Source organism: Oryzias latipes, chromosome 9 (assembly GCF_002234675.1).
Source record: "Oryzias latipes chromosome 9, ASM223467v1".
Lineage (NCBI taxonomy): Eukaryota > Metazoa > Chordata > Actinopteri > Beloniformes > Adrianichthyidae > Oryzias > Oryzias latipes.
This window is the reverse complement of record NC_019867.2, coordinates 9,932,438-9,959,439: the sequence shown is the minus strand read 5'-3', so window position 1 is coordinate 9,959,439 and position 27,002 is coordinate 9,932,438. Positions and strand designations below refer to the sequence as shown.

General features: G+C 36.8%; 1 protein-coding gene across 3 annotated transcripts in view; it reads left to right on the top strand.

The window, feature by feature from the left end:
- grid2 (glutamate ionotropic receptor delta type subunit 2) overlaps positions 1–27,002 on the top strand; it is a 562,418-nt gene that overhangs the window by 333,959 nt on the left and 201,457 nt on the right. For all 3 annotated transcript variants that reach the window (XR_002873852.1, XM_023958368.1, XM_023958369.1), the window contains exon 4: positions 3,449–3,654. Coding sequence is in view for 2 of the 3 variants with exons in the window: in XM_023958368.1 (XP_023814136.1) it covers positions 3,449–3,654 (206 nt within the window). In the remaining variant the exon portion in view is untranslated. The remainder of the gene's footprint in view (positions 1–3,448; positions 3,655–27,002) is intronic.

The following is a 27,002-nucleotide window of genomic DNA, read 5'->3' as shown; positions in this document are numbered from 1 at the left end:
GTATTTCATTTCTACAGCAGACACACTGCAAGTTATCTAGAGTTGGTTTTAAGAGGCTGCGATATGGAACCCAGGTGACTCAGACATTCATTACTTCGCCCAAGATAATTTAGTTTTCATTACTTAGTATTGCAGTAAATTATTTTTCCAGCTAATTATGTGATACCTGCCCACACAAATCTTAGAAAAATGAATTCCCAATTGCAGGTGCCGTCTTACGGTCTGCTTTACTCATAACCCCTTTCTCACTGTCAAGCGTAAGTGGTAAAAACAATACCATAAATAGTGAGTAAAGGGGAACAAATACAGATAGACAGTTTCCCTTTAAATCATGAACAAAGGGTACAGATTGCACAGAACAGGAGAATTTAGGAACAAATGCACTTTTAGCCTGCACAAGCAACTCAGAAAAATATAGTGTTTTACTTTTCTGAGCACATGGCGTGGCTTAATTGAATAAAAAAGAAATCCTTCCTACCTTTCCTTGACTCGTGACAAATGTCATTGGTCAAAAGCTAAAGGCAGAGATCTGCAAACTTCAAGTCAACCTTTCCTTCAGCTGTAAAAATGGCTGACAGCAGAGAGATACAAAGTGACTCGAAGGGAACTACAGATGGAATAAAATGGACTACAGAAACACCCACTTATAGCTTCATAATGCAAAATGTGACATGAAAAATCCTGGAGAACACACAACAATCAATATTAACAACAATTGTGATAGCAAAGTATTATAGGATTTAATTATCATGTCTTCTTTTAGACAGGATTGTGTATGCATTTCCCAAGTGTGAGCAATGTAAGAAGCATCAAAATTTCTTCCTTTTTAAAAATTGTTTAAAGTCAAAGAAGTTCATTTCATGTAAAAGTCCCACTCCGATCATCTTTTTATCGATTGTAAAAGCGTCCTAATGGTCTTTTTATTAAGATTATGATGTTGCACAGTTTCAGCCTGATGGCAACTCGGTCAAGGAAAACAGAGACGTACAGGGATCAAGTCGTCTACAAATAGATGTATCGGAAAGGAGTGGAGCAGGGAGCTTGTGCCCTGCTGATTGTAGCACCTATGGTATAGCAACAATCTTTTTCAAATTGCGTTTTTTTTGTCTGATACTCCATCACAAGAGTTTGAATAAAGAAATACTCAGAAACGCAAAGTTAAGCTTAATTTTCTTTAAATATGTCCTCCATCTTAAAAAAAAGCTACTAGACAATGTTTAAAAACTCCAAAAACACAGTTCTCATCAGAGTACATCAGAGGTCTTTCAATTTCAATTCAATTCAATTTTATTTGTATAGCCCAAATTCACAACAACAGTCGTCTCCACGGGCTTCGTATCGGTAATTGAAAAGTAAAACATAAAATCAAAAAGATCATGAATACATAGAATTCAATAGGAAAATACTAAATTGAACTAACAATCCTCGAAGGGGACAATCCTCGATGTCACCTGATTTTACATTTCAAATAAAACTATAGCCGTCTTTTCTTTACCCTCATAACTGGCTTTACATACAGTATAACAGATGTTTTTTCAATCTTCAACCTCTCTCAATTTCCAGATTTAATTTTCAAAGTGAGTGTAACTCCAGTCTGTCTCCTCTTGATATAATATAAAATTCCGCCTTGATGAAATCTCTGTCACCTTAGCACTTTCTCCCCTAAAAAGTCTAATCAATTCAGCTAATTGCTCAAATGCGACACAGAGAAGGATGACATTGTCATCCATTTTCCATATCAAATAGATCATTAGGTAGGTTCTTTACATAGTGCAGCCACACAAACACACACATTTGTGCTCTGACATCATTAGCTGTGGTCTCCACCAAAGTGCTTTAATTAGGATTACCTTGACTGCAAATGTAGCTCATTAGAAGTGGGGGAGTTCAGGCAGAAAAAATCCAACACTAACATCCAGGTTTCATCACCATTTAAACTTTTAAATGATGTAGCTATAGCACTGTATGGTTTAAACAACATATATACCAGTAGGCCCATTGCATTTTATCTCTCTGGGGAATACGTTTACTCACTTCATAACATTGTTCTCTGAATAACTACTGCTTATAATGCATATAAATAAAAACTTAACAATCTAACAGCACTTATGGACTCATAAGCAATGCATATCATGAGATTAAAGAAAATAGATATTTTATTTAAAACTTCCTGTACTTTTAGCAGCACAATATTATCCTTTGGATGCTAAACAACTGCTTATATTTAAATAAATGCATATGCTTTATAGGGCCCACTGAATTATAAGGCACACTGTCAATGAATGGTCAGTTTTCGAACTTATTTCATGTATAAGGTGCACGAAACTACAGCATAAGGTCTATTAAGCGAGACAGAAGTGTCAGAGATGAGTACTTCAATTAGTTAGACTATATTAAAGGAGTTAACATATTCAATATACATGAAACTCTTAAACTTGTTTGCAATACATGAAAAAAAACAAAAAACAGACTGGAATCACTAAGAATAACATGTAACATGTAAAAGGCAATGTCTGACATCGGTAGACATTAGCCGCAATGGCATATTCACCATAACACGTATTATTGTGTGCAACTGTTGATATCATTGAACACAACCAGATTTAAGTCACATGTAAAGTACTCGGGATTATGAGGCACAGTTTTGCTTTTTGATTCAAATTACGTTTTTTAAGTGTTTCTTACATAGTATATGATGAAGTTTTTCCTGTATATGTGTGTACACATATTCTGATTACGCTTGATAAGAGCCAGTGAAACAACTAAAAAATATCAATTTTGCTGAGTGAAATATAGAGGCCATGTCATACAGCCACTATGTACAATATATGCATATTGCACAAATGAAAATTGGTCATACCTGAATATACGTGGAAAAGTTGAAGTCTTTACATCAAATTTTCACAGATGTATCATGAATGAACCACGTTAAAACCCCGGAAAAAGTACGAATAACCCACGCAAAGAACACGTGAATCAATGTAGTACATGAACTATGCGTGATTATTGCGCTATTTTTATCCAATTCGTTAGTGCCACAATTTTGCATATACATCTTGCAAAAATCCCACACAATTGTGTGCGATTTATGTAATAACTGCATTAAAATGATGCATAATATGTGCAAGCTGCATAACTCTTAACCGACCAAAATTTTGAATTTCTCAAAACCGAATTCACATAAAGAGTTGAGACTTAGGAATTATGTATATCACATGAATATTACAAAATAGGAAAATTTCATACGTGGAAAATGCACAAAATGTACCTAATGATTGTGTGACATGGTGTTTCCAGACACTGTGCTTAATAAGAAAATAGAACTTCATCAAAGGGAAAATAAACACCTTCGACTATCTATAACATGATTTTTCTCGACCTTGCAGGTACATATCCTGTACAATGTACTGTAGTTTGATTACCTTCTATTACTCTGTTCTTCCTCCAGATATTCGTGGTATTGAGGATTTCCTCGACCGGATCTCTCAGCATGGAATGGAAGTGTCCCTTCAGAAGGTTGAATCAAACATCAACATGATGATCACAAGTTTGTTCAGAACAATGCGCGTGGAAGAGCTTCATCGGTACAGAGATACACTACGTCGAGCTGTGCTCTTTATGAGTCCAGCAACTGCAAAGGCTTTTATCACAGAGGTAAGGAGGAGGTTTCCTTTGGTCTTTTTTTGTGTTACTGGTTGACAGAGGAAGCCGCTATTGTTGTTTCTTTAATTTTTGTGATCAAAATACTTATAAGACACCCTACTCGGGTAAAACTCACACACTCCTGTTTGATCAAAAACAGAACAGATTTGATATTTTAATGAACGTGACAGTGGCAGAGTCTGTTGACTCCATGTGTCTGATAGACTACAGGATAGTAAATATATAGGAAAAGCACATTTGTTTGACATTTAGTATTAATGTGGACAGCCAAAGCTGTTGGCGTTCAGAACCTGTCAACCATCACAAGATCCTGTCTGGTAGTTTGAAGTTTTCTGTGCATGACCAGTTAATTCTTTAACACCAGTTTGACTATCGTATCCGTCAACCGTTCACACAATTAATGTAAATGTAGCAGATTTTGAAGTGTTAGAAATGCGTTAGATATTGGTGCAAAGCCATGTGAAAAGCCCCTTTTCTCCGCTTCAGAATTGGCTGATTCATGTTGATCATATAACGGTTGAAAAGTTACGGTAGGTCAAACAGTGTGTTCTATTTAGGTGTAGCTTGCCCCTTCTTCGGTAAAGTTTAATCTGTTGCTGGTTTGTTATGGTGATCCTGTCAATTTTGCACACACCTACACACACACACCTATACACACACACACACACACACACACACAAAACAAAACTGAAAAGACCTTTCACAGATAAACTCAGTTAAACTTGCATGAGGTCAAAATGCTCCTCTATCAAGATGTCCAAACAGATTAAATGAGCAAATGTTGGCTTAGCGTGAGTTTCAGAAAGTGACATTCCTTTGTTGGGTCTTTGTTTGACTTTAAACAGAAATCTCTTTTTTTGTTTTTTCTTTTGGTTGTCCAAGGTTAGTGATAATTCATTCAACGGAAACCTAAAACCTGCATTCATAGACCATTTTGACCGAAGCTTTACAATCAGAGCCTGTTAAAGTTTTAATATGCGCTTCTAATTCCTTTTTTTTCTTAGATCAACAGGATAAAAGCAAGACATCCTTCCAATTTTGAAATGCTTACATCTTTTAATGCTACTAAAATCAAACACACACACACATTCAAATGCAGTCTACCCTTATCATGCCCTCTATCTCCGCAGTAGACGATTAGAGGAGTTCCCTTGCTCTAAAACATAAATGATGTGGAGGTCATGGTTGAAATCAAAAGGCTCAAGCATTGGTTATGAATTCATAATTTGTAGTGGTAGGATATAGTTAAATCCCATGCATCATGTTCATATCTCAGTTTAATTAAAAGTGACCTCAGAAGGAGCAATCACAGGGTAATTTACTCAAATGCGTGACAAGAAGGGGGATGTGGGGTTTTTGTGTGACATGTGTATGTTCACCGCAGTATTTAACGAAATGACAGTTTGTGGGGCCAAAGAGCAACATTGGTGGACTGCCCTAGTCATGCAGTAGATTTTTTGACAAAAAAATTTTTGTATGTTGCCTGTTCCAAAAAAAGGAAAATTGTTAAGAATTGGCAGAGATTTTGAAGATTTAAGTACATATAAAGAGCAATTTCTGTCCGTCCGTCCTGCTAGCTAGCTAGTTAGCTACAGTGTCAAGTAGCTATCAAGTATCAGCTGCATGATCAAGTAGCTAGCTAGTTTGGTACTTAAAAAATGGAAATCGAAAAAAAGAAATCAAATTTGGATGCATGTCTTGCAATTATAAGACAGGGAAATTAGTACTTAAACTCAGTCATGGAGCTTGAATATTTTATATAAGGGGCGGGAGGGGGGCAGACATTTTTGATAGGGTGGCAAATGGGAACTGCAGAGTGGACAGCTATTACAACAAAATTGTTTAAAAATACGAATTTCAAACAGTTTTATTGTTGTTCTTCATATTATTATTAATTTTAAAACAGCTGTGGTGCTATTACTAATGCTTAAATGAGATGGTATTGATCTTTTTTTTGTAATCTTTCTATAATGATACTAATATTAAAATATTGAAAATGGGGGGTGGGGCAAAGTATTTTGCTTAGAGAAGGCAGCAGCCCCCCTATACTCCCCTGTAGCTCTGGCCCTGATTTAACTCTTGTAAAACATAATAAACTTTGATACCAAGCTTGTAAAATAGTTTAAATGTAAAACGCATCATGATTGTTCATGGAAGTTTAATATATATATATACATACATACATACATATAAGTAAGAAAAAAGTATATATATATATATATATAAAATGAATCACTTTTCTTTTTGAAAAGAAGTATTTTGTAAATTCAAGATCACTTGGTAATTTGTCCGTTTAGCTCTACCGTTCATCTCTTTTCCTCAGAATTTGAGATTGTTAAAAACGGCAACTTGTTTGACACTGTTGTGGCAAAAGACTTTATAAATTTGCTGACTGGAACTGAAATAAAACTTGCTGTTAAAAGTGCCCTCCAGTGATTGATGCCTTTGCTGAGACTCTTGACTTTCAAGCCTTGACACTAAAAAGTGTGATCAGAATGGCTGCCGGCCCAGTGCACAGCTTTGTTTCCGGCTCATGTACGCCAATATTGTTCAGGTGTGCCCAAATTCAAGTATATGGGTTCTTCTATTAGTGATACTATTGCATGGTACAGCGGCTCAGCCAGCTCCTCTAAGAAACCCCACTGACATCTGTATCTCCCAATGAAACCTCTTAAGACTAGATTTGACCTTCTACGTCCTTTTACAGTTATAGTATTAAAACGTGTTCTGAGCCATCTCATCACTGATTGTCAGAGCAGCTGAGAAGGTCACTGGGTGTAGTTTCAAATCCATTAGTGAGATCTTCGCTAGCCATTTTAAGGGGAGGACCCTGGGGGAGGCACATGTGACCCCACCCATCATTCTTATGGACTGCTGCTTGTCAGCCTTCCGGTAAACTAAATTCACTGTTGAGGTCTAGCTTCTTTCCTGAGACTGAAACTGAAGTTAGAAAAAACTGCCTTTTGTTCTGGTAGTTTCATATTATTTTTGCTATGTCTTTTTATTCAGGTCATATTTTTCTTTATTGCTTTGAATTCAAAGTATTTTTTTAAAATCTATTTTATTTCTTATTGTTTGAGCAGAAAAATCACACCTAAATATGTTAATTGTGCGCTACTATCTATTGTGTGCTACTTGAATGTGGTTTACCAAAGTAACAATCATAGAATAGAAGACGAAAATGGCCACATCTGTTATTATTTTTTAGCTCATTTTTCTGGAGGTTATGACCTAAGAACTTATCTTTTTTTTTTTCAAAATGACAATAAAATTTCATCATTTTCCCAAGAGATTGAGTAATTAAGTCATGATCTCGAGATTGCAAAAATGTTTTCTTGAAATAACACACTTATTTGGAGTTTGTCGGATATAAGAGCCGAACGGCTAACAGATTCATAACTAATTGATCAACTTATCATTTGTTAATTTTTTCACATCAGGTGTCCCTCTAGCTGTCTCAGCTAACATAGACATGCCACCCACAGCATGCATGAACAAAATAATGAGACACAACTGCAAAAATTGCTCTGCTATTTATTTTAATGTGGAAAATATTGAAATCACGATTTTTCTCAAAGATCTTTTATGGTGACGTTTATCACACTTTGATATTATTGAAAACCTTAGGTGTGGTCTAACTTTAAAAAATAATTTAAATTGTTGGTGAAAAGGAACTTTTTTACACTCAAATAACTCATTGGATGGACTCAATTTAATTGTGGGCAGGATTTCCATCCAATAAATATGAGTAGCCCCACCTCAAAGAAAATTCTTCCATGTAATGAAATATAATTGAGTTAGTCGAACTCAATTTTATCAAGAAAGGCAAGGCAAAAAAAACGTGGAAAAACACGAACAAAAGTTTTCTTTCTTCGAAAAGTCGAAGGATTTAAAGGACCAAAAGTCTTAAACGAAAGAGCTTATCATTTTAATAGTTGAATGGTTAAAATAGGTGAAAAATTTTAGTCGTAAAACAGCAGAAGATACGATAAAAAGAATAAATAAAGAGAAACAGGAAAACAGCATGGATCATTTTTTTGAGTGTATCAGCCATAGCCGTTTGAGAAGATTTAGTGATCACCAATATAAGGCACATGAGTGAAACTCAAAGCCCGCGGGTCAAATGTGTCCCGCTGTGTTATTTTGTGTGGCTCGCGAGAGCATAAAAGTTTTTAATTTCTTAAAATAAAAAATAAAAATTGGTGTGTATTTATTCATATCTAGGGTGAATCTGACTTGAAATATTGGATCGGGCAACTATACATTAGGACTTAAACACTGTCAATATGACCTAACCTGACAGAATCAAACTGAAAAGGATTTATGAAAGAGGAACGAGCAAACTTATGTTTTCTATGCAACTGTAATTGTCACTTTAAAAAGTTATAATAAATAAATAATGAGTTATGTAACATTAAGGAGTAGTTACGTTTATTTTTCGTTACATTTAGTTACATGTATAAGTTCTATCTGGCCCTTTGAGGACAGCCACTATGCTTATGTGGCCCTCGGTGAAAATGAGTTTGACACCCCTGCAATAAGGCATTAATAAGCTGTGATCCTGTGATAGCAAGCTATAATTTTATCCCGTCATCTTGTGATAATGAGATATGAAGTTATTATGAAAAGGAGAGCAAACTGAAAAATCTTTAGGAGACATGACCCTTCTTGCCTTTCGTACCTCAAAACTATTCTGGTGACGTTTTTCTTCGATGCCACATCATCCCCAATTCTTTTTGTTTGTTTGTTAGTTACACACATATTTGACTTTTTGAGTTCCTCCCTTTCTTTTACTAAGGTTGGCAGGCCAGTCACTTAATTACATTTAGTCAGACACCTCTTGGGATTTATTTCTGAGATGAAGTGTTGGAAGACAGTAAAGACTGCTGGATCAGATGGATTAGAGCAGATGCCTTTTCCTGGCATCCTTGCAAGGCGGAAAGAAGGGAGACAGACTCAAAGGTTGCAGGACAACCACAGACGAGCGTGCAGACATGTAGAGACGGACAGAGACGAGGTAAACCTTGTTTTTTTTTCTCCATTAGTTATTTGTAAGGTCATTTGTCACAGAAATAGCACCTCCCATCCAGATGCATTTGGCCCTGACAGTCGACTTGGACTGCAAGCTGTTCCAAATCACCTGGCACAAGAAGACCGACAGACACAAGAGAAGAGCAATCCAAGACTGGATCACCAGTTAAAAACATCACCTTCACAGGCCTCTAGTTTTTCTTGTTTCTTTTCCAAACCTGCTCTTAATTCATCAATTGCAGAGATGCAGAGAACTTCCCATCAACAATTTCACAACAGAAGGAGAAAAACACAAAAAGGAACTCATATTAAAAGAAACCAACACCAGTTCTTTCCTGACTGATCTATGGAATCATTGCAAACATGGGTTCTTTTTTTTTAAATTCAGCAATGAAATTACCATTGAGAATGGGTATAACATGACTGGTGTATAAAAATGTCAAAATAAAAATATTTATTTTTGTAATTATTTTGAGCTTATTGGTATTTTCTCTAATTTGAGCTCTTTGGGTTCTACTGTCACCAAGCAGGGCCCCTCCAGACTTAAAGAATGAACAGGAGGCACATGTGAAACACTGTCTTTGGGGGTTTTCAGAGATGATCTTTTGAGTTAAATTTGTGTCTTTTAAAACGAAATGTTTTAAATTGTGCTGCTTCTGAAACCTCCTGAATGAAATAGAACAATTTCAAGTTCCATTTTCTGAAGTTTTTGCAGAAGTTCAGTAGAGTTCAAGTCCGACCTCTAAAGGAATTCAAGGGAAACCAGACAGTTGGCATGAAGCCACTCAAACATGGGTTTGTCCAAGGAAATTCTTTGCTTGTAAAGACTGATACTTTAGTCTATGAATAATGTAAAAGCACATTTTCATGCTTTTGTACTCATATTTATGAAGTCAGACTCCAATGTGAGAATTCTTTAGTGACAGACATAAAGAAGTCTTTTGAAGCATTTCAGAACAGATTGTCTAAAGGTAAAAGTATCAATCAACAAAAATAAGCTTTTGGATCAAATTATATAACTAAATTACTTTGAGCTTTGTGTTATGTTATTTATTATTGTATTCCAATCTGTGATCTTTATGTCTTTATGGTTTTTAAGGAACCATATTGTAGTCTCACATCTTGTCAGGTTGTTGGGATATTGTGATGACAGCAACTGACATTTTTAACCCTCCTGATATGTTCATTTCTGAGGAACAGAGATGATGTTCCTGGGTCAATTTGACCTGGTGCATGTTTTATTAATTAAAAAATGTCTGAAACCCAGAAAATCCTAACAAGCAGTGAGAAAATTTCATTACTAACTCAATTACTAATTATTCTATCAAAACTTAGTGAAATGGTGTTCCTTACCTCTAACAGGAAGTGGTTCAATTATTAGATAATTCACTCAATTTTTCTTAAAAATAAACATGTTCAAACTTTTTTTTTTTTTCACTATTGTAGTACTTTTGAAAGACTAACATATAAAATACAATAGTTTTACATAATATTGAAACATAATCTTGAAATTTTGTTTTACATACATGCACTGTGAACAACAAAAAAAAAACAAAATCACAATACAACAGACAAGCAATCGCAATATGAAGTTGTGTGTGTGTCTGTACATATACACAACACAAGAGTGACCTGTCATTACTCTGTGCTTTGTGCAAATTAATTTTGCACATTTCGCACAGGTCACGCTTGTCTTGACCTGGATCCTGTCTCCAGCTCGACTCGCGCCCCCAGCCGTCCCCCCAACTCAATCTGGATGAAGCTCGTCTGCTGGACTTTAAATATGTTGTTAAGTTAAGTCCTCTCTATGAGTTCTGGTAAATTGCCTGTCTGTCCTGGGGCAGGATCCCTCCTTCATGTGGGCACCCCTGAGGTTTCTTCATTTTTTCCGGAATCCGTTTTTTTTATTGGGAGTTTTTCCTTACAGCAAAGGGGGCTCTAAGGGAAGGGATGACCGTTTAGTTTAGTCTGTTTAGTTAGTTCAATTTAGTATTTTCCTATTGAATTCTTTGTATTCATGATCCTTTTGATTTTATGTTTTACTTTTTCAATTACCGAGATGAAGCCCATCGAGACGACTGTTGTTGTGAATTTGGGCTATACAAATAAAATAAAATAAAATTGAATTGAATTGGTGGCGCAGTGGTTAGCGGTCTTGCCTCACAGCAAGAAGGCCTCCGGTTCAAGTCCCGGTTGGGGGACGTGAAAAACTACATCAACGGGGGACCTTTCTGTGTGGAGTTTGCATGTTTCCCCATGCATGCGTGGGTTCTCTCCGGGGTCTCCGGCTTCCTCCCACCGTCCAAAAAACATGCTTCATAGGTTAATTGGCAACTCTAAAATTGTCCCTAAGTGTGAGTGTGAGAGTGAATGGATGTGTGTTTGTGGACACTCCACCCTGCGACAGACTGGCGACCTGTCCAGGTTGTCCTCTGCCTTTGCCCACAAGTGGCCGGGATAGGCTCCGGCAGCCCCGTGACCCCGAAAGGGAAAAACGGTTAAGAAAATGAATGAATGAATTGAATTGACATGGTCACATGAGTCACTGCCATCCTAGTGGGCCCTGACACTGTCTTTATTATGTTTTCTGCAGACAGGTTTGTCTGACGCATATTTGGGGATGAAGACCAATGTATTTCACCATTCATTGATATGAATGTCTTGCTTGGAGGAACAGGAATAGCAATTCCCTCATCTGGTTCCAAATCAAAATCATTAGAATCAGAACTTAGCTCAAGATAGTCTTCTTCTGATCATGATCATTGATGACTTCCAGAGCCTCCTGGACTGTCATCATTCTGCTTCTGCTACTCATTTTGTAAAGGTCTGCCTATGTAATGTTGGAAGGACTCCCATGCAGAGAATCTTTTGGTAAAACTTTAAATTAAGATTCCTTAACAAGCTTTGTTAACGCATTAACAAGCGTTATAAATGAATTTTTAGGGTGTTAGTAAGACATTTATTAGTACAATAAGTCTAATGAGGTTTATTAAATTACTTACTTAACACATTTACAAGCATTATTATTAGGATGTTTTCAATATGCTAATGAGGCATTTATTAACATTGTAGGTGCCTAACAAATGTGTCAGTGTTAATAAGCTTAATAAGATTTATTAACAACCTTTGTTAACAAATGAAGAAGTATTATTAATGTTTGGGGTTCTAGTAAGATGTTTATAATAAGCTTATAAGTTTTATTAACTAACTTAACAAATTAATAGGCTTTATTAATGTGTCAGATGCTAGTAAGATATTTATTAGCATTATAGATGTCTTGCAAATACCTGAAAGTGTTAATAAGATTTATTAACATCTAAAGTCAGACCATTGTCTTCAAAATCCATATTACTAAACTGCTTATAAGCTTAACAAATATAATAAGACATCCTTGTACCTCCAGTTTGACTGCTGGGTCAAATTGACCCGAACAGTATCTATGTGACATAAACATGCAGGGGGTGGTTGCATATATGTGAGATGAACCATTTTCATAATATATGTTGATTACACTAATTAAGGCAAGCAGAAGAAGTTTCATGCTGAAAAAATACTTTTAACTACAGTTTTTTCCTAGATGTTCAAGCTTTGAGGTTAACAGGTTAATTTGACCCGTAACATAACAGGAGGGTTAATGGAAATGACATATAAGAAAAATATTGGTGTCAATTTACGGTTTATTTATGGAAGCTTTAACAACATAATAATTATTCATATTTTTAAAACAGAGAAAGGTATTTTCAGTGACACATATGCACATTCCCACTTTTAGAACAGCATAGAATGGCATAGAAGGCCTTCATTGTATACATAGTATAATGAATTCTGTGCATTGATGCAACTTTATTTTTGAGTCTGTATATTTTAATATGTGACCAAAGGTCACTGTAACCTGAAAAACATGCTGGAACACACAATATCTGCATTTTACTAATATAACCTGATAGCTTTCACAGAGACTCAATATAGGAATTGAAAAAGCACTGGTTGGATGATTGCAGGTGAGAGATGGAGTATTTTATTTATTTATTTGGTTTTCCCATATTGCAATGATCCATGGTCTGTACAGTGGTGCAGGCCCTGGTTCAAATCCCAGCACGGACCTCTCTGTGTGGAGTTTTCATGTTTTCCTTGTGTGTGCGTTCTCTCCAGGCACTCTGGTGTCCTTCCACAGTCCAAAAACATGCTTCATACCTTAATTAGGTGTGAGTGTGTGGCTCTGCAACAGACTAGTGACCTGTTCAACGTCTACCCTGCCTTTGCCCAACACAAAGCGGGTTGGCTCCAGCAGCCCCTGTGACCCTGAAAGGGATTGGTCCTGAAAATGGAGAGATAATGATCCACAATAGCCTAAGGAGCGACCAAAGCCCCCCCTTTTACTTTTCTTTTTTTTCCCCCACCTGCCACACCTGCCAACAGATCCAATATGACTTTTAAAGGCCATTGGGCTCTTGGCAATGTGCAGCCTTGCATTGAGATTCAAAATAACTGTAATTCTTGGCAATCTCATTTTTTCGTTGTGTGTTGTAAAATTGTGGACCCCTTCAGATTTCTACTGCTTTTCCTTTACCTTCAAACTTGATACTCATAGGTGGGATGGTTCTGACCGCTCTATAGATTTAAGTCACCAACACTCTAGTAGACTTAGAATAGCATTGCATAAAAAAAATCATATCTCCAAAATTTATAGAATTGATATCTGATAAATCTCCAATCAAACGCCTCATTCCATGCACATCCATGCATCTCATTCCTACAAATGTATGGATATATATTGTGAGAATGAACATGTTCATTCAATTTTCTGCGTTATTTAACATTTTGCCGCTCTGTTGCATTTGCCAGGGAAGTGCGTGCCAGTGTGCACTCGCCACTGGCAGTAAAAACTTCTTGTTAGAACAGACATCTCCAGATTTTACTCAGAGCAAAGCAAAGAAAAGGACTTTTGTCTTGATGCCTAAGATCCATTCTTGATTTAAAAGGTTCTCTGTTTTTTTCTCAGAAGTCATTTATACTATGTATTCATTAAAAATGTTAAAAAGAATGTTATTTATTTTACTTTTTTGACATAAAGAACTCAAAAAATAATTTAAATTGGGATTTCCTAAGATATTGAATTTTGAGCAAGTGGCTGGGATTTCTAATTGTTTTCGATTTTATTGGTCTTCTTTAACAGAAATGTATTTGACTAATGGGCAGACGACAAGATCCCAAAACCAATATAACTGTAAAGAAAGCAAAAAAATAAATAAAAATAAATGATTTATATTTAATAAAGGGAAACATTTGAATTGCCTAAACCAAATGCCTGAAACCTTTCACATCAGCGGTACGCTCAGAACCTTCATAGAGAGCTTAATGGGACTCAGTGGGACTCGGTCTTTACACACCAGTCAAGGAGTGAAGCATACTCACATATCATAATGCAGAAACAAAACACGGTGAAATCCATTGCAGGCTCTCCAGACAGAACACACAGTTATTTTCTTTCGTGTGTACAAAATAGTTGTCTGGGCAACTCCAGACACTTTTAGAGGTTAACGTTTCCCTCACGGTACTCCCTATGGCTCTGCACTCTTATTTTAGCTATATGCAAAAAAAAAAAAAAAAGTTAGATTATTTAAAACATTTCTGTATTATCACCAGTTTTGTGATTGGCTGAAAAGATTTGTAGATTTTAAAGAAAAAAAAATGTTTTTTTGTTGGTTTTGCTTGTTGGTCTCAAAGTGTTACATTAAAATAAAATACAACTTCATAAGGGAAGTACCTTTTTTTTAATAATATTTCATTGTGTCAATATTATCCAAAAAGCTGAAATAGCCATTTAAAGGAAAAGAAATGTAAAAAAAAAGACTATATAATCTGATAAATAATATACAGTTTTTAAAACTATGCTTCAAAAGTCAAACTTGGGAATCTTGCCTTCATCTGCCTGTTTACTTTGTAAGACATTGGTGCTTCTGTAGTTAAAAATCACATCCTTAAAGGATTGAGTCAATGCTGTAACACTTTTTTTATCTATCATTTTTAACCCTGTGCAACCATTTGTATCGTATTTGATACAGCTTTGGATTACAATATGTAAAACCAGTGTTCTATAAATAGAGATTGATCGGATTTTATTTGATTTGGTGTGGTTTGGTTCAGTTCGGTTTGATTTGATGAGGCATATTTCTGAGACCTCTATCTCATTTGGGGAATTCAAACTATTTAAATTAATTACAACTATTTGTTGGACTTTGGTCCATGTTTTCTAACCTGCAGTGCCATTTCACTCCACTAGAGGCAGTAGAAGGGCTTTTCCTGCCAATTTCAAAATGGCTGCTTCCATGAAATCTACACTTTTGGTGGGAAACGTTTTGCTAATGTTCAAAACTTTATGGTGAAAACAACTTATCTAATGTTATTCATTTTCTGAAACTACTACTTTTTTAATTAAAAGAATTCAAAATATGTTAATGAATTATATGTCATACAGTTACACCATGTCAAAAATGTTGTAAATAAAGTGCTTTTTTCTCCTAACATCCATGTCACTTAATTTCTTTTTATCTATTATCAAAAAAAAAACTGCTGCTGCAAAAAAAAGCTTTCTTTAAATTGCAAACTAAAATTGGTTGCTGTCTTCTGGAGGGGTTCTTGCTTGCATAGACTCAGTCAGACTTTTTGTTTTATAAAAACATAAAAAGTATGTTGGACCTTAAAACGTATTATGCCTAGTTAGAGAATGCAAATAATTTTTGCATATGCCCTAGAATAAAAAACATTATCCAGGAAAAATGTATGATATACCCACTTTAATACATTTGCTCTAATCATCCCCATGCGGTTGGGCTTAACAGTCGTTTTCCACTAATGGAGCTTTGACTCAGATGTTGTGGCTTTGCTTTGCTCCATTGCCAGTGATGAATATTTATTTTCACATCAACACACTCTGCATGAATTTTCCACAATTTATAATGAATTACTTCTGATTCATTTTAGACCCAAGGGCCATAAAATATGAAATATGTGCTAGGAGGAGACAATATGGACTGTCAGTTCAACTAAAACAGATTATTTATATTATATTATATTATATTATATTATATTATATTATATTATATTATATTATATTATATTATATTATATTATATTATATTATATTATATTATATTATATTATATTATATTATATTATAGCAAAAAATAAATAAAACAAAAACCATAAATGTCCAAAATATAATCAAACTTTTTCTTTCCCCGTTAATTAAAAAATGAAGAATTTATGTTTATTATAGTAACTCAGATAATCAAAAGTTGCCCAATATTGGTCAATTTTGATTTTCAATTTGAGGCTGGCCATCAACAACAAATGACTAAATCCAAAATAGTTTAGAACCAAAAGTGAAAAAAAAAAAGAAATAGAAATTAATCAAAAGATGTCACAAAACTGATATCTTCACTGAATTGTTTAAATCAATTAGTGAAAATGTAAGAATTATGGTACGGACTTATTGGGTGTTTTACACACTGGTCTTTCTGCGGTACGTCTCTGTTACGTTGCACGTTAAGCCCATGGTGTTCACATTAGGCAAGCAGGGAGGGGCTTCTTTTTTTGTCTTTTCTACCGTTCATTAATGCGTGTCACCCACCTACAGTTGGAAGGGGCTTGGTGCAAAATGTCATAGCGCCCCAAATCTCAAGTTCTTGCTCCAGGTTTTTTTATTTCACAGCTCTATTCCGAAATATTTAATCCCATCAAGGCAAATTATTCATTTCTCCACCATGTTCAACTTTCTAACAGTTGGCACTTCAGTGACTTAAAAGAGGCGCCATCCATACATCCTGAGCAAATCCGAGTTCCTGATTGGTCAAAGTTTGACCTGGCTTAAGTTTTAACCCACGTTCAGTTGCAACACAATTTGTACGTCAAGTCAGAAACCGGCCTCAAAAACTATGCGTGAATGTGAAGCCCAAAGCGTGCGTTTACAAACGTTTACATAGACTCTGCATTAGAAGTGGCCACTTGAACACACGTCGAGGGCGATGTGAATGTAGGTTTATACTGTGTGGTTCTCTGGGTGAGACCAATTGTCAAATGCAAAAATCGTAATCCAACTTTTATGATGGCCATCATCCGATCTAAGGTCAAGCTACCATTGGAAGCGTGAGACCAGGTCACCGATAATGCCCCAGCATGAACTTACTGTTAGCAAATCTTGACAACACAATTCCTGCAAAACCACAGAAATGTAAATGCTCCAGTTAGAATGAATATTTTCAGATTGTTTTATCAAAGTTTTACTTTCTGTAAGTACACACCTTCACCTGTACTTGTACCCAGCACTCGGAGGGCACATCAAGGGCTCGACGCAGCTTTTCCCCTTGAACTTTATCTCCACACAAACTTGACATTATGTTCTTATCTCCATAAACAGAGGGTGTGCACGTGTGTGTTTTGTGGTGACATTAAGGCTTTATCGTTGCACTGAGAGCTCTGGGCAAAAATGATTAGGAGCGTTATGGCTGCAAGACTGTGAAATTTGTGTGTGAATGTGTGCAAAGTGTTCTAAGGGCTAGTACTATTGACAGCAGCTATACAGCCGCTAATGGGGATGACAGAAATTACTTTTGAGGTGGTGTGTGTGTGTATGTGTGTGTGCATGTGTGTGTTTGCAGTAGGAGAAGCAAGACAGAGCTTTTTGTTTTTTGTTTGCCAATGTGCTTATCTGTTACCTCTTACTTTGCTGTCTCCTCTGTTTCCACGCCATCCAGTCACACACCCACCCATTACACACACTCCATACACATTGCGGCCCCACAAGTTTTTATTAAGCTTTTTTTTTTGCACATACTTGAAAATTTTCTCTTGCCTTTACTGGATCCATATTTAAGGATCCTATAGGTTAGATGGTGGAGCTCAGAGATAATATTTCTCTTTGCCACCTTCACATCAGTCAAGTTTAAACTTATTTTTTTATTGTTTTTTTTTTTTTTTAATTAAATTTGATATTTCTAGAAATAAAGCATATTATAACGACTTGTAATATGTTTTCCACTTTTTTGGTTTTTGCTACTGTCAAAGTGGCACATGAAATGCAAATAAAGTAATTTTTTTATTATGGATTCAAAATCAATTTCTGTTGGGATTCATAAAAATAACTTCACACTTTCTTAAGATCAATAAAATGAATGTACTATCTGTCACTTCTTGCTTCTTCTTAACTTGTTAAAGCGTTTCCAGTGCTCTTTTGATTATGATTGTCATTTTTAGTCGAAAGAAAAAAAAAACTTGTGGTTTTTTTTAGGTCATAGTTTCTGCAGAGTGGCAGTAGTTCATTAGAACTGAGCGTTGGTGTGGAGCACCACCCCCCCCCCCCCCACCCCTTCTCCTCCCTGTTGCTAAGAGCTCTCCTTTTGCAAGCTCTCCCGCTACAGCCCCTAACACCGCCAACACAACTTCTGGTGCAACAAAAATGGCGAGCAATATTGGAGCCATCCAGCTGTACTCCCTAAACACAGTTTCTGTAGGAGTGGGAACTTATGGCATTAAAAGGAAAAAGTTAATGTCTTATATGGCCCTTGAACTCAGACCTGGGGGGGTCCTGTGCTAGTGTATTCTGTGAACTTGAGTGGGGGGGGGTTGATGATGTGTCCCCAAAATATCGTTTCGTCACTTCAGTACAAAGCCAGATCTTATACATTGTATCATCTTATCATTCTTATTATCATGGTGTGTGTGTGTGTGTGGGGGGGGGGCTGTTGGCATTGTGTGGGTTTTATACAAAATATTTGTGATGTCCTTTTGTTTGATCATGTTTTTATGTAAAGCACTTTGAGTAGCTCGCGTTGTAAAAGTGCTCTACAGATGGTTTGATTTGATATATCTTGATAGTTATATGCCTTTAGTCAGGGTAGAATTTTACCTCATAAAAGCAGCACTTTCTGAGTGTGAATTAATAAAAAAAAGGTTAAGTATAAAATATCTCTGAATACCAGACTAATGGATTTTTAATGATTTGTTGTGCTTGGACAGATCTGTGAAACTGATCCGTACTGTGATGCGGATTAAATTCTGGTCTAACTGACTATGGGTCTTTGGTGAAACTCGCTTACTGTTGGAAATGTAAGGAAAATAGAAACAAACTAAGCAAACTACTGGAACAAGTGTTCTAACAGGAAAACATTCATTTTAAACCAGAAAATCAGAGCAGCCCAAATCAAGACAGAGGCAAAAAAAAACAACACCAGACTAGTAATAGGATGGAAAGGGGTAATAGTAATGTTTATCAAATAAATGTTTTAAATAAAATAAGTAAAAAAAGATGTATTCTTCTTCTTCACTTCAGCTCAGTTATAACATCCAGTAATGTTATTTTTTTCAGTTGTGTACAAAAATAGATTATTGAAGACGAGGTGAATGAGAAATTAGCGGTGTTGCAGTTTGCAGGAAAAAAAGACCGGCGTGAAGAGAGACAGAAGAAGATGAAGCACGATAACCAGAATTGAAAAGGTAATAATACGAGTGGGTACAGCAAACTGGACAAAGGGAAGATGATTAAGGACAGAAGCCTGGGAGGGGAGGAGACACAAGAACAGATGAAAAGAATAAAATGTCACAATAGAAACAACACAGAGGTTCTTTGAGTACAGCGCATTGCTTCCGGCTGAAAATAAATGAGAAAGCTGCCTTACCTAAAAGCTTCTTATTATCTCTGCTTGACTGCATAGCCACAAACAATGTGACAGATTTTGGAAAAGCTTCTGTGAGTATTTATATATATATTTACATAATAAAATAAAGTAAAATATATAATTTCTTCAATAAATGCTCATAAAAGGTCTCTGCTTAGAGTGAAACTTTGATTTGAGTTAAGATTATCAAAAACCATGGTAAGACTTTCGTCACATGTCCCAAAAGGCGACAAAGGCTACGTTCACATTGCAGGCTGAAACCACCCAATTCCGATGTTTTTGCACCTCTGTGACCTGTATCTGATCTTTTCATGACAGTCTGAACGACACAGATCCGATCTTTTCAAATGCGACCCAGGCCACTTGGGTAAGTGGTGCACAATCCGATGCGTTTTTGATCTTTTGAAATGCGACCTCCGGCGGACGTTGCTGCTGAGACCAGTCAGTGGAAGGGAAGCGTGGTCACCGATTGGATTAGTAATTGGGGGCGACAGCTCCATTCAGGCCAAACTCAAAGACTCTTATCGCAACCGGGCAGTTTTTGAAAAAATTTCCAGCGAAATGGCCGAGCGTGGGTACAGACGGTCCTGGCTCCAATGCCAGCAAAAAATAAAAAGCATCCGAGCCAAATACAAGAAGGTTAAAGACTGGAACAAACAAAGTGGCCGTCAATGTATCATCTGTCCATTTTATGAAGAGCTAGACCACATTTTTGGGGATAAGCCCAGCATTCAGGCACTAGAACTGTTGGACAGCTGCTTTGGCCAAGAGAAGTCCGAGGATGAGAGCCAAGCTCCCGCAGCTGTCGCGGCCAGAATGGCTAGTCGCTCTTGCGGTGATACAGGTGGGTTATTTGCACATGGCCTGTAGCTACTGTGACTTAACTTTATAACACTCCACACCCACACATTTCTCTGTACCGACTTGGCAAACACTGCTCCACAAAACGCCATGGCCAAAAACCTTGCTATTCTCCTTTTTAATTTTTTTCATAAAATGAGAAGGTTGTAATTGTGCTGGCTCCTTTGTGAAAATAAATGTAATATTGCAAAAAGAGCTCAGCTGTTAAGTACACTGTTGTTGACATCCATTGTTAACGTTAGCTACTTCCGCAAACAACGACTGACGTTGTTCCCCATTGAGTACCCCTTCTGCGCATGCAGGTCACTTCTGGATCATTTCACGGTCACAGAGGAGATCACAAAAGTTTGCATTTAATTAGAAATGTGAACAGCCTTGCAAAAAAATCGATTTTTTTCTAAAAATTTGAATTTAGCATGAAGCCCTACAGTGTGAACGTAGCCTTAAATGCAAGTTTTTCGCAAATACGGCAGGTGGTCGCGTGGTGGCTTTTGCAATCAGGAGGTGGCAGTCGCATATTTACATGCCGCACGGTGACCGCAGAGGTTTTAGGAAATGATAGACAGCGACAGAATGACTTTTTTTTTTTTTTACATCAGTCATTGGGGCGCACATTTGGAGGCCGCGTAGTTGCAGTTCAGTGACAGGCAGGTGGCAGGATGGCAGCAACACAATCATTGACTGATAGGAGGGTCTCCCAGGTCCCCACAATTGTCTGATGATCAGCTGATTTCAGACTGCCACCCTAGTGCAGCATTAATGCTGCATAAACTCATGGCGTTAATAGCACCACAGCGACTTTAAGACCTGCGTATTGACGAACTGTAGTTGATGCTGAGAAGAGCACGAAGACGACAGAACATTGTGCTTGCAGCAATAATCATAAAAGTAGTGCAACACGTAGGTGAGGCCGTGGTTGCAGCGCAGAGTGGTGCTCAGACAGTATATAGAAAGTTTCCATAACCACGTGCGGCTGGTGGCCGGTGGCACTTGATATGGACAGCCGCTGTCCAGAGACATTTACACATCGTCTAATCTAATCGCAGGCACGATCTGGCTGCTACTGCCCTGTGGCTGCCAGATTTCGGAATGACGTTATCACTGCCTGACTGCCGCCGCCAGTTGCATTTGTATTTGTGACGGTGGCATAAAGTGTGCAGCACTTTTACAAGAAAAAGTTTTTTTTATTTTTTATAAATGTGTTACTTTGATGAGTTTTTCAATTCTGTTCTCAATTAAATGTAGGATGTGAGAAACATTTGTACATAAAGCACTGTTCCTACAAGTCTGGCACAACAGTCAAAGATGGGGATGCTTTTTGTCTAAATAGGGAAGCATTCTCTCCTGGCTAGATTTACAAAGCTTTGCTTAGATCTCGGGCTGCACGGTGGCGCAGTGGTTAGCGCTCTTGCCTCACAGTAAGAAGGCCCCTGGTTCAAGTCCCGGCTGGGGGACATGGAAAACACAGCATCAATGGGGGACCTTTCTGTGTGGAGTTTGCATGTTCTCCCCGTGAATGCGTGGGTTCTCTCCGGGATCTCCGGCTTCCTCCCACCATCCAAAAACATGCTTCATAGGTTGATTGGCAACTCTAAATTGACCATAGGTGTGAGTGTGAGAGTGAATGGATGTGTGATTGAGGATATTCTACCCTGCGACAGACTGTCGACCAGTCCAGGGCATCCCTTGCCTACGCCCAAGTGGCCGGGATAGGCTCCAGCAACCCCGTGACCCCGAAAGGGAATAAACGGTAAAGAAGATGAATGAATGAATGAATGAATGAATGCTTAGATCTCACTGTTTACAGCGAAAATGGGTACATCATTGTTGATTAGTAGAGATAGAGTTTAGTGAAGGGAAGTAAACTACTAGCATCACAATAGGGGATTACATACTTAACTCTCCTTGCAATATATCTTTATTCAATTCCATTTGGATTTAGTTGTATCCAAAGTATACACTTGTATAGCTAGGCAATAATTTCCGGCACCACCAGCTAGATTTCACAGTGACTTCTTGACATTTTTCCTGAAAAGCATTTGGATGCGAAAATAACATTTGAAGCTCAGTTGGGTCCACCAGTGCATTCACCCACACGCCGATAATAAAAAGATCCTAAAATTGTGAACTCTTAACAAATAAATATGGCATATTTAAAATAAAGATTAAACTCCTCTGTTGCTGTGAAAAGAAAAGAAAGCAGACTATACACACGTTTTAAAATGCAAAATCAAGTCAATGGGAAATCACTCTCTTCAACCACCTAGGTCCAGTTGTTCCTTGATTTAACTAAAACAGTTGGTCCATTGTCAAATTTGGGAAATCTGGATAATGGATAACACTTTTTTGCTTTATTTTGGTTTGGCTCATGTTGGCCATCCTTTTCTTGGTCTGAACTCCTACATTAGCCTTTCTTACTTGAGAGAATTCTGTATTTCCACTGAAAATTGTCCAGCCTCTTCAGCAGTGATGATGCTGATGATGATGATGATCACCATTAATGATGCCATTCAAGTGTGTTTATCCAGTCTGAATAAAACCTCTTTTGAAGTGGGTCAGCAAGTTGATGTTCAGACTTACCATAGTGCTGCTGCACTGATGTGAAGGAGGTGGGTGATTGTTACACTTTGAAATTGATATCCTCATCTTCTTCTTATAATTATGTGTCAGTGGCTTCAGGATCAAAAGGATCCCTGACCATCAGGACTGTTTGACATTGGCCCACCCTATTTAGCTGCTTCATTTAAGGCATTAGAAGGGGACGTTCATTTTAGTTGTGTATAAAATAACAACTTGGAACAACCTCTGGTTTTCTTACACTTGACTGTTGTTTTGGTGTCGATTGGAATTATTGCTTTCTTGTGCAAGGCAGTTTTCTTTTTTAAATCTAGTAGCTTGAGCTGTGCGTCTGTCTTCTTTTCTGGGTAAAATGAAGTCCATTGGTTTTGTTGAAAAAATATTTCTTCGTAGAATTTATTTGTAGTTGTGAAATCTGGCATTTTTTTGTCAGAATTGCTTTGAGTCTGACCTTCCTCGCCAGCAATGATGCTCTCCTCGTGAGATGTTTATGAGTACTCCCTTAGACTTTTAGGGTTATCTTGGCCCACGGAGGGTTGTAGACAGGAGTGGCACCATCTTAAAGGGAGCTCAGGTATTTCTTGCTATTCCCTTGAGGTTTATTCGGCCATCTAAGGGACGTCATGAAATTGGATCGTACCACTGTCATGTGGGTAATAAATGTATTGTGAAGTATTTGTAAGGATGATGCAAGTTGGACGCACTTATGATGTACGGGTGATGTTGTTGTACGTGTCCTTGCGCCATTAAAGATGTGCACGTATTGGCTCATTACTGACCGAGTTCATCATCAAGTCAATGGAAAATCGCTTTCTTCACACTCCTGTACCTGACCGTTTTCCTCATCCCTGCTCCTGCTCGTACACTTGGTTGTGGACCTTAAGAAGCCTATGAAGCCCATCTGCTGGACTATTAAGATATGTAGTTGTAGAGTTAGATAAGCTAATTCTTCTCTAAGAATTCTGGTACATCGCCTGTCCGTCCTGGGGGACAATACCTCCTTCAGGTGGACATCCCTGTAGTTCCTTGTTTTTTTTCGGAATCGGTTTTTCTTTAGGAATTTTTCCTTACCGAGAAGAAGGGTCTAAGGGCAGGTATGCCGAGTTTAAACATGTGTTGACAAACGCCCAAATCCAAGATTTAATTCTTTATGTCCATTTATTGAAAATCCAAGACCAAACCGGTCAAAACACGTCAAAAAACATCTCAAAAAGCTCAAAAGTATGAGGTGAACTATATGATCCAGAGCAGTGATTTTCAGCCTTTTTGTACCTACGTAGGGTTTTCCTTGATAAAAATAGCACACCATAAACCAAACAGGAACTATGTAGTTTGTATTGATAATATACAGACCTTCCTATCAAAGTGTATTGAATAAAAATAAATGAAACTCAATGATAAAAATTGTTTAAGATTGTTTACATTTCTACCTTAGTGTGAAACCTGGGCCTGTTTGGATGAAGACAGGGCTCCTATCCCAGCAATGGTTGAATGTTTTTAGACCAATTAGGTGAAAGTGAATAATTAGTACTCCAGACAGAACATTATTGTACTGTGACACTCTTATTGAAAGACACAAATCTAGATTGCAGGTGATGAGGTGGACATTAAAGTTAGTTGCAAACTCACTGAAGTGTTCCAGCTCAAAGCTCAACTAACCTACGAGAAGACACTTTGATAATCATTTTCTATGACAAAGTTTTTAATTCTTACATTAATTCTTAAACTACTTAATTTTTGTGATTATTCAGGTGCAGACTAAACCACAACCAATCAAAAAATGTTTTTTGTTGTTTTTTTTTTTTACATTGAATTCAATCAAAGCCAGAGACATTAGCATTTAAATGGCCTACATCAGTTCAGTTCAGTTTAGTGTAGCATAGCAACAATAAGATGTTTAACCATCTGGAAAGATGTTATTCTGCATATTTAAATAGATTGTTGTGTTAGGAAACAATTGGAATTTCATAAAATCTCATAAAGATCGACTTTGTGTTTGTTGGATCTTTTTTGGACTTTCAAAGAAAATGTCAAGTGAGGAGAATAGTTTTTTTTAAAACACTTGATGTAAAAAGTTTCATATTTTATTTATGTCTATTGCAAAATGTTCAATGTCTAGACGTTTACTGATAAAGGGAATTTGCATATGTCAAAACCTAATTAACAAAAAGTAGATCATGCTTTTATAGGCCAAATAGCGTTTGAAAAAATCAATTTGAATAAAGGCACTTTCAACAAAAAGTATCAGACTTTTGTTCTGAATACAGCTACAATATCGCATTTTGAATATACATTTTTTTAAATATTAAAATATTTACCAAAATTTAATTTACAAATTTTTATGTTTTTGCTGATAATGACCGCTTGAATGTGTGCAATATTGATGTGTAGTCTGATGATATGCATTGTATCACGACACTATGATTATCCCGAGGCTATATGTATCACAATACATATCAATGTCACTCGTTTTCATCTGAAGCCCACTAAAGAGCACCACAATCCACGTTTTTATACAGTACTTGGAGCAACGTGGCACAGTTTCGATTCGGTATCCATCCCAAGTAGGGCTGCACGATATGTGGAAAACTTGAAAATTACTATTAATTGAAAATTTACGATATTAGAGATCAATATTGCGATGACAATATAACTTACGATACATGAACAAATAGCAAAACAACCATTAACATAATTTCTATTTCCTTGCAACAGTTGATTTAGATAACATAACTTAAATTACACTCCAAGTGACCCTGGTCTACATAGGAGCCAAACATCTAACTTAAAAGCGCTCCATCTGATTGGTCAATGATGTAAACGAGTCCTTCCGATTGGTCAAATGCATAAAGTGATTTATTTGATTTGTTAAATACTTCAAGCTGACATAAGCTTTTTTTGTACATTTAAGGTAACAATTTATTGCAATTTTTGCCAACCTTTGCGATATGGAAATTGCACAGCTTGATATCCCGATAACAATAAATTTGCAATATATTGTGCGGGTCTAATCCCAAGTAAAAACTAAGAAAAAACTGCCAAATGCAGCCTTTTAAACTATTTAATCCTACCTGCCAAACTGGAATCAATTATATTGATATTCCTTGTTAATGTTTTATTTTACCTGTAATTCTGGAGTCTCCCCATAGAACCACTACAAAAAATTACCCGTTGTCTACGTGCAGAAAACTCCTTTGCATTCATCTGGTTTAGGGAGATTTGTTGTTTTTCTGAGTTGGACTGTCAGCTTTCTGATTATTCCAACATCACATGAACACAACATTTCTCTGAATTTGCATTTTTTAAACCAATTGGTGTTATTAAAAATGAGAACAAAAGAGACATTTTTTAAATACTAAAAACTCAAAAGTGTTCTGTTTTTAAAAAGAAAAAGTCAATCAAAATGTAAGCATGCTTGTGTCCAGATTCTGGGTTATTTCTTTTTCATCAAGACGTTTGCTCACCCCTAAAAAAAATGTTAAGCATTTTGGGAAACAGCATTATTTTATAACTTCCTACATGTCTTGCATGCATCCCCATGAGTTACCTGTGTTTGGGCCACAGTGGACTCACCTTCTCTGGTTTTCAAACTTGCCATACGCTCCAACCCCTGAAAGCCTGATCAGATGCACCATTAGGAATCCTAACAGCTGCTGCTCTCTGGCATGCACAGCTGGTTTTTCCTTTCATTGCTCACTCAATCAAACACCTCGTCCTCAGGCTATAACACTACTTTGACCTCGGTCTCTGGCCCCAGTCTGAAAACCACTTAGTCTCAAATTATGAAGTTGTTACACCTTCGCCTCCTAAATGTTGGTAATTAAATCTATGGCTTCCCGCGTGTGCAGGAGTTATGCCAGTGCTGAGCTCATCAGGGTTCTTTGTTACTTATTTTCATTTTAATTATTAACTTTATGTGAAACAATGATTAAGCTCACAAGTTTGTCCGGTAGAGTAAACAACGTGAAGGCGTCACAATGTGAGACATAAATAAAAATAGATATTTTATGGACGTCAGTTTGATGATGATGATGATGATGATGATAAGGATTTACACCATGGAATTGAAATTAAGGGTTTTCCTGTTAAATTATTTGCAGTTGTGAATGATTAATGATTTCTTTTTTTGATTGACACCTAAATAAATCTATTCTTGGTCTCAAAAGTTGGATTACCACATATATGTTTTATAGT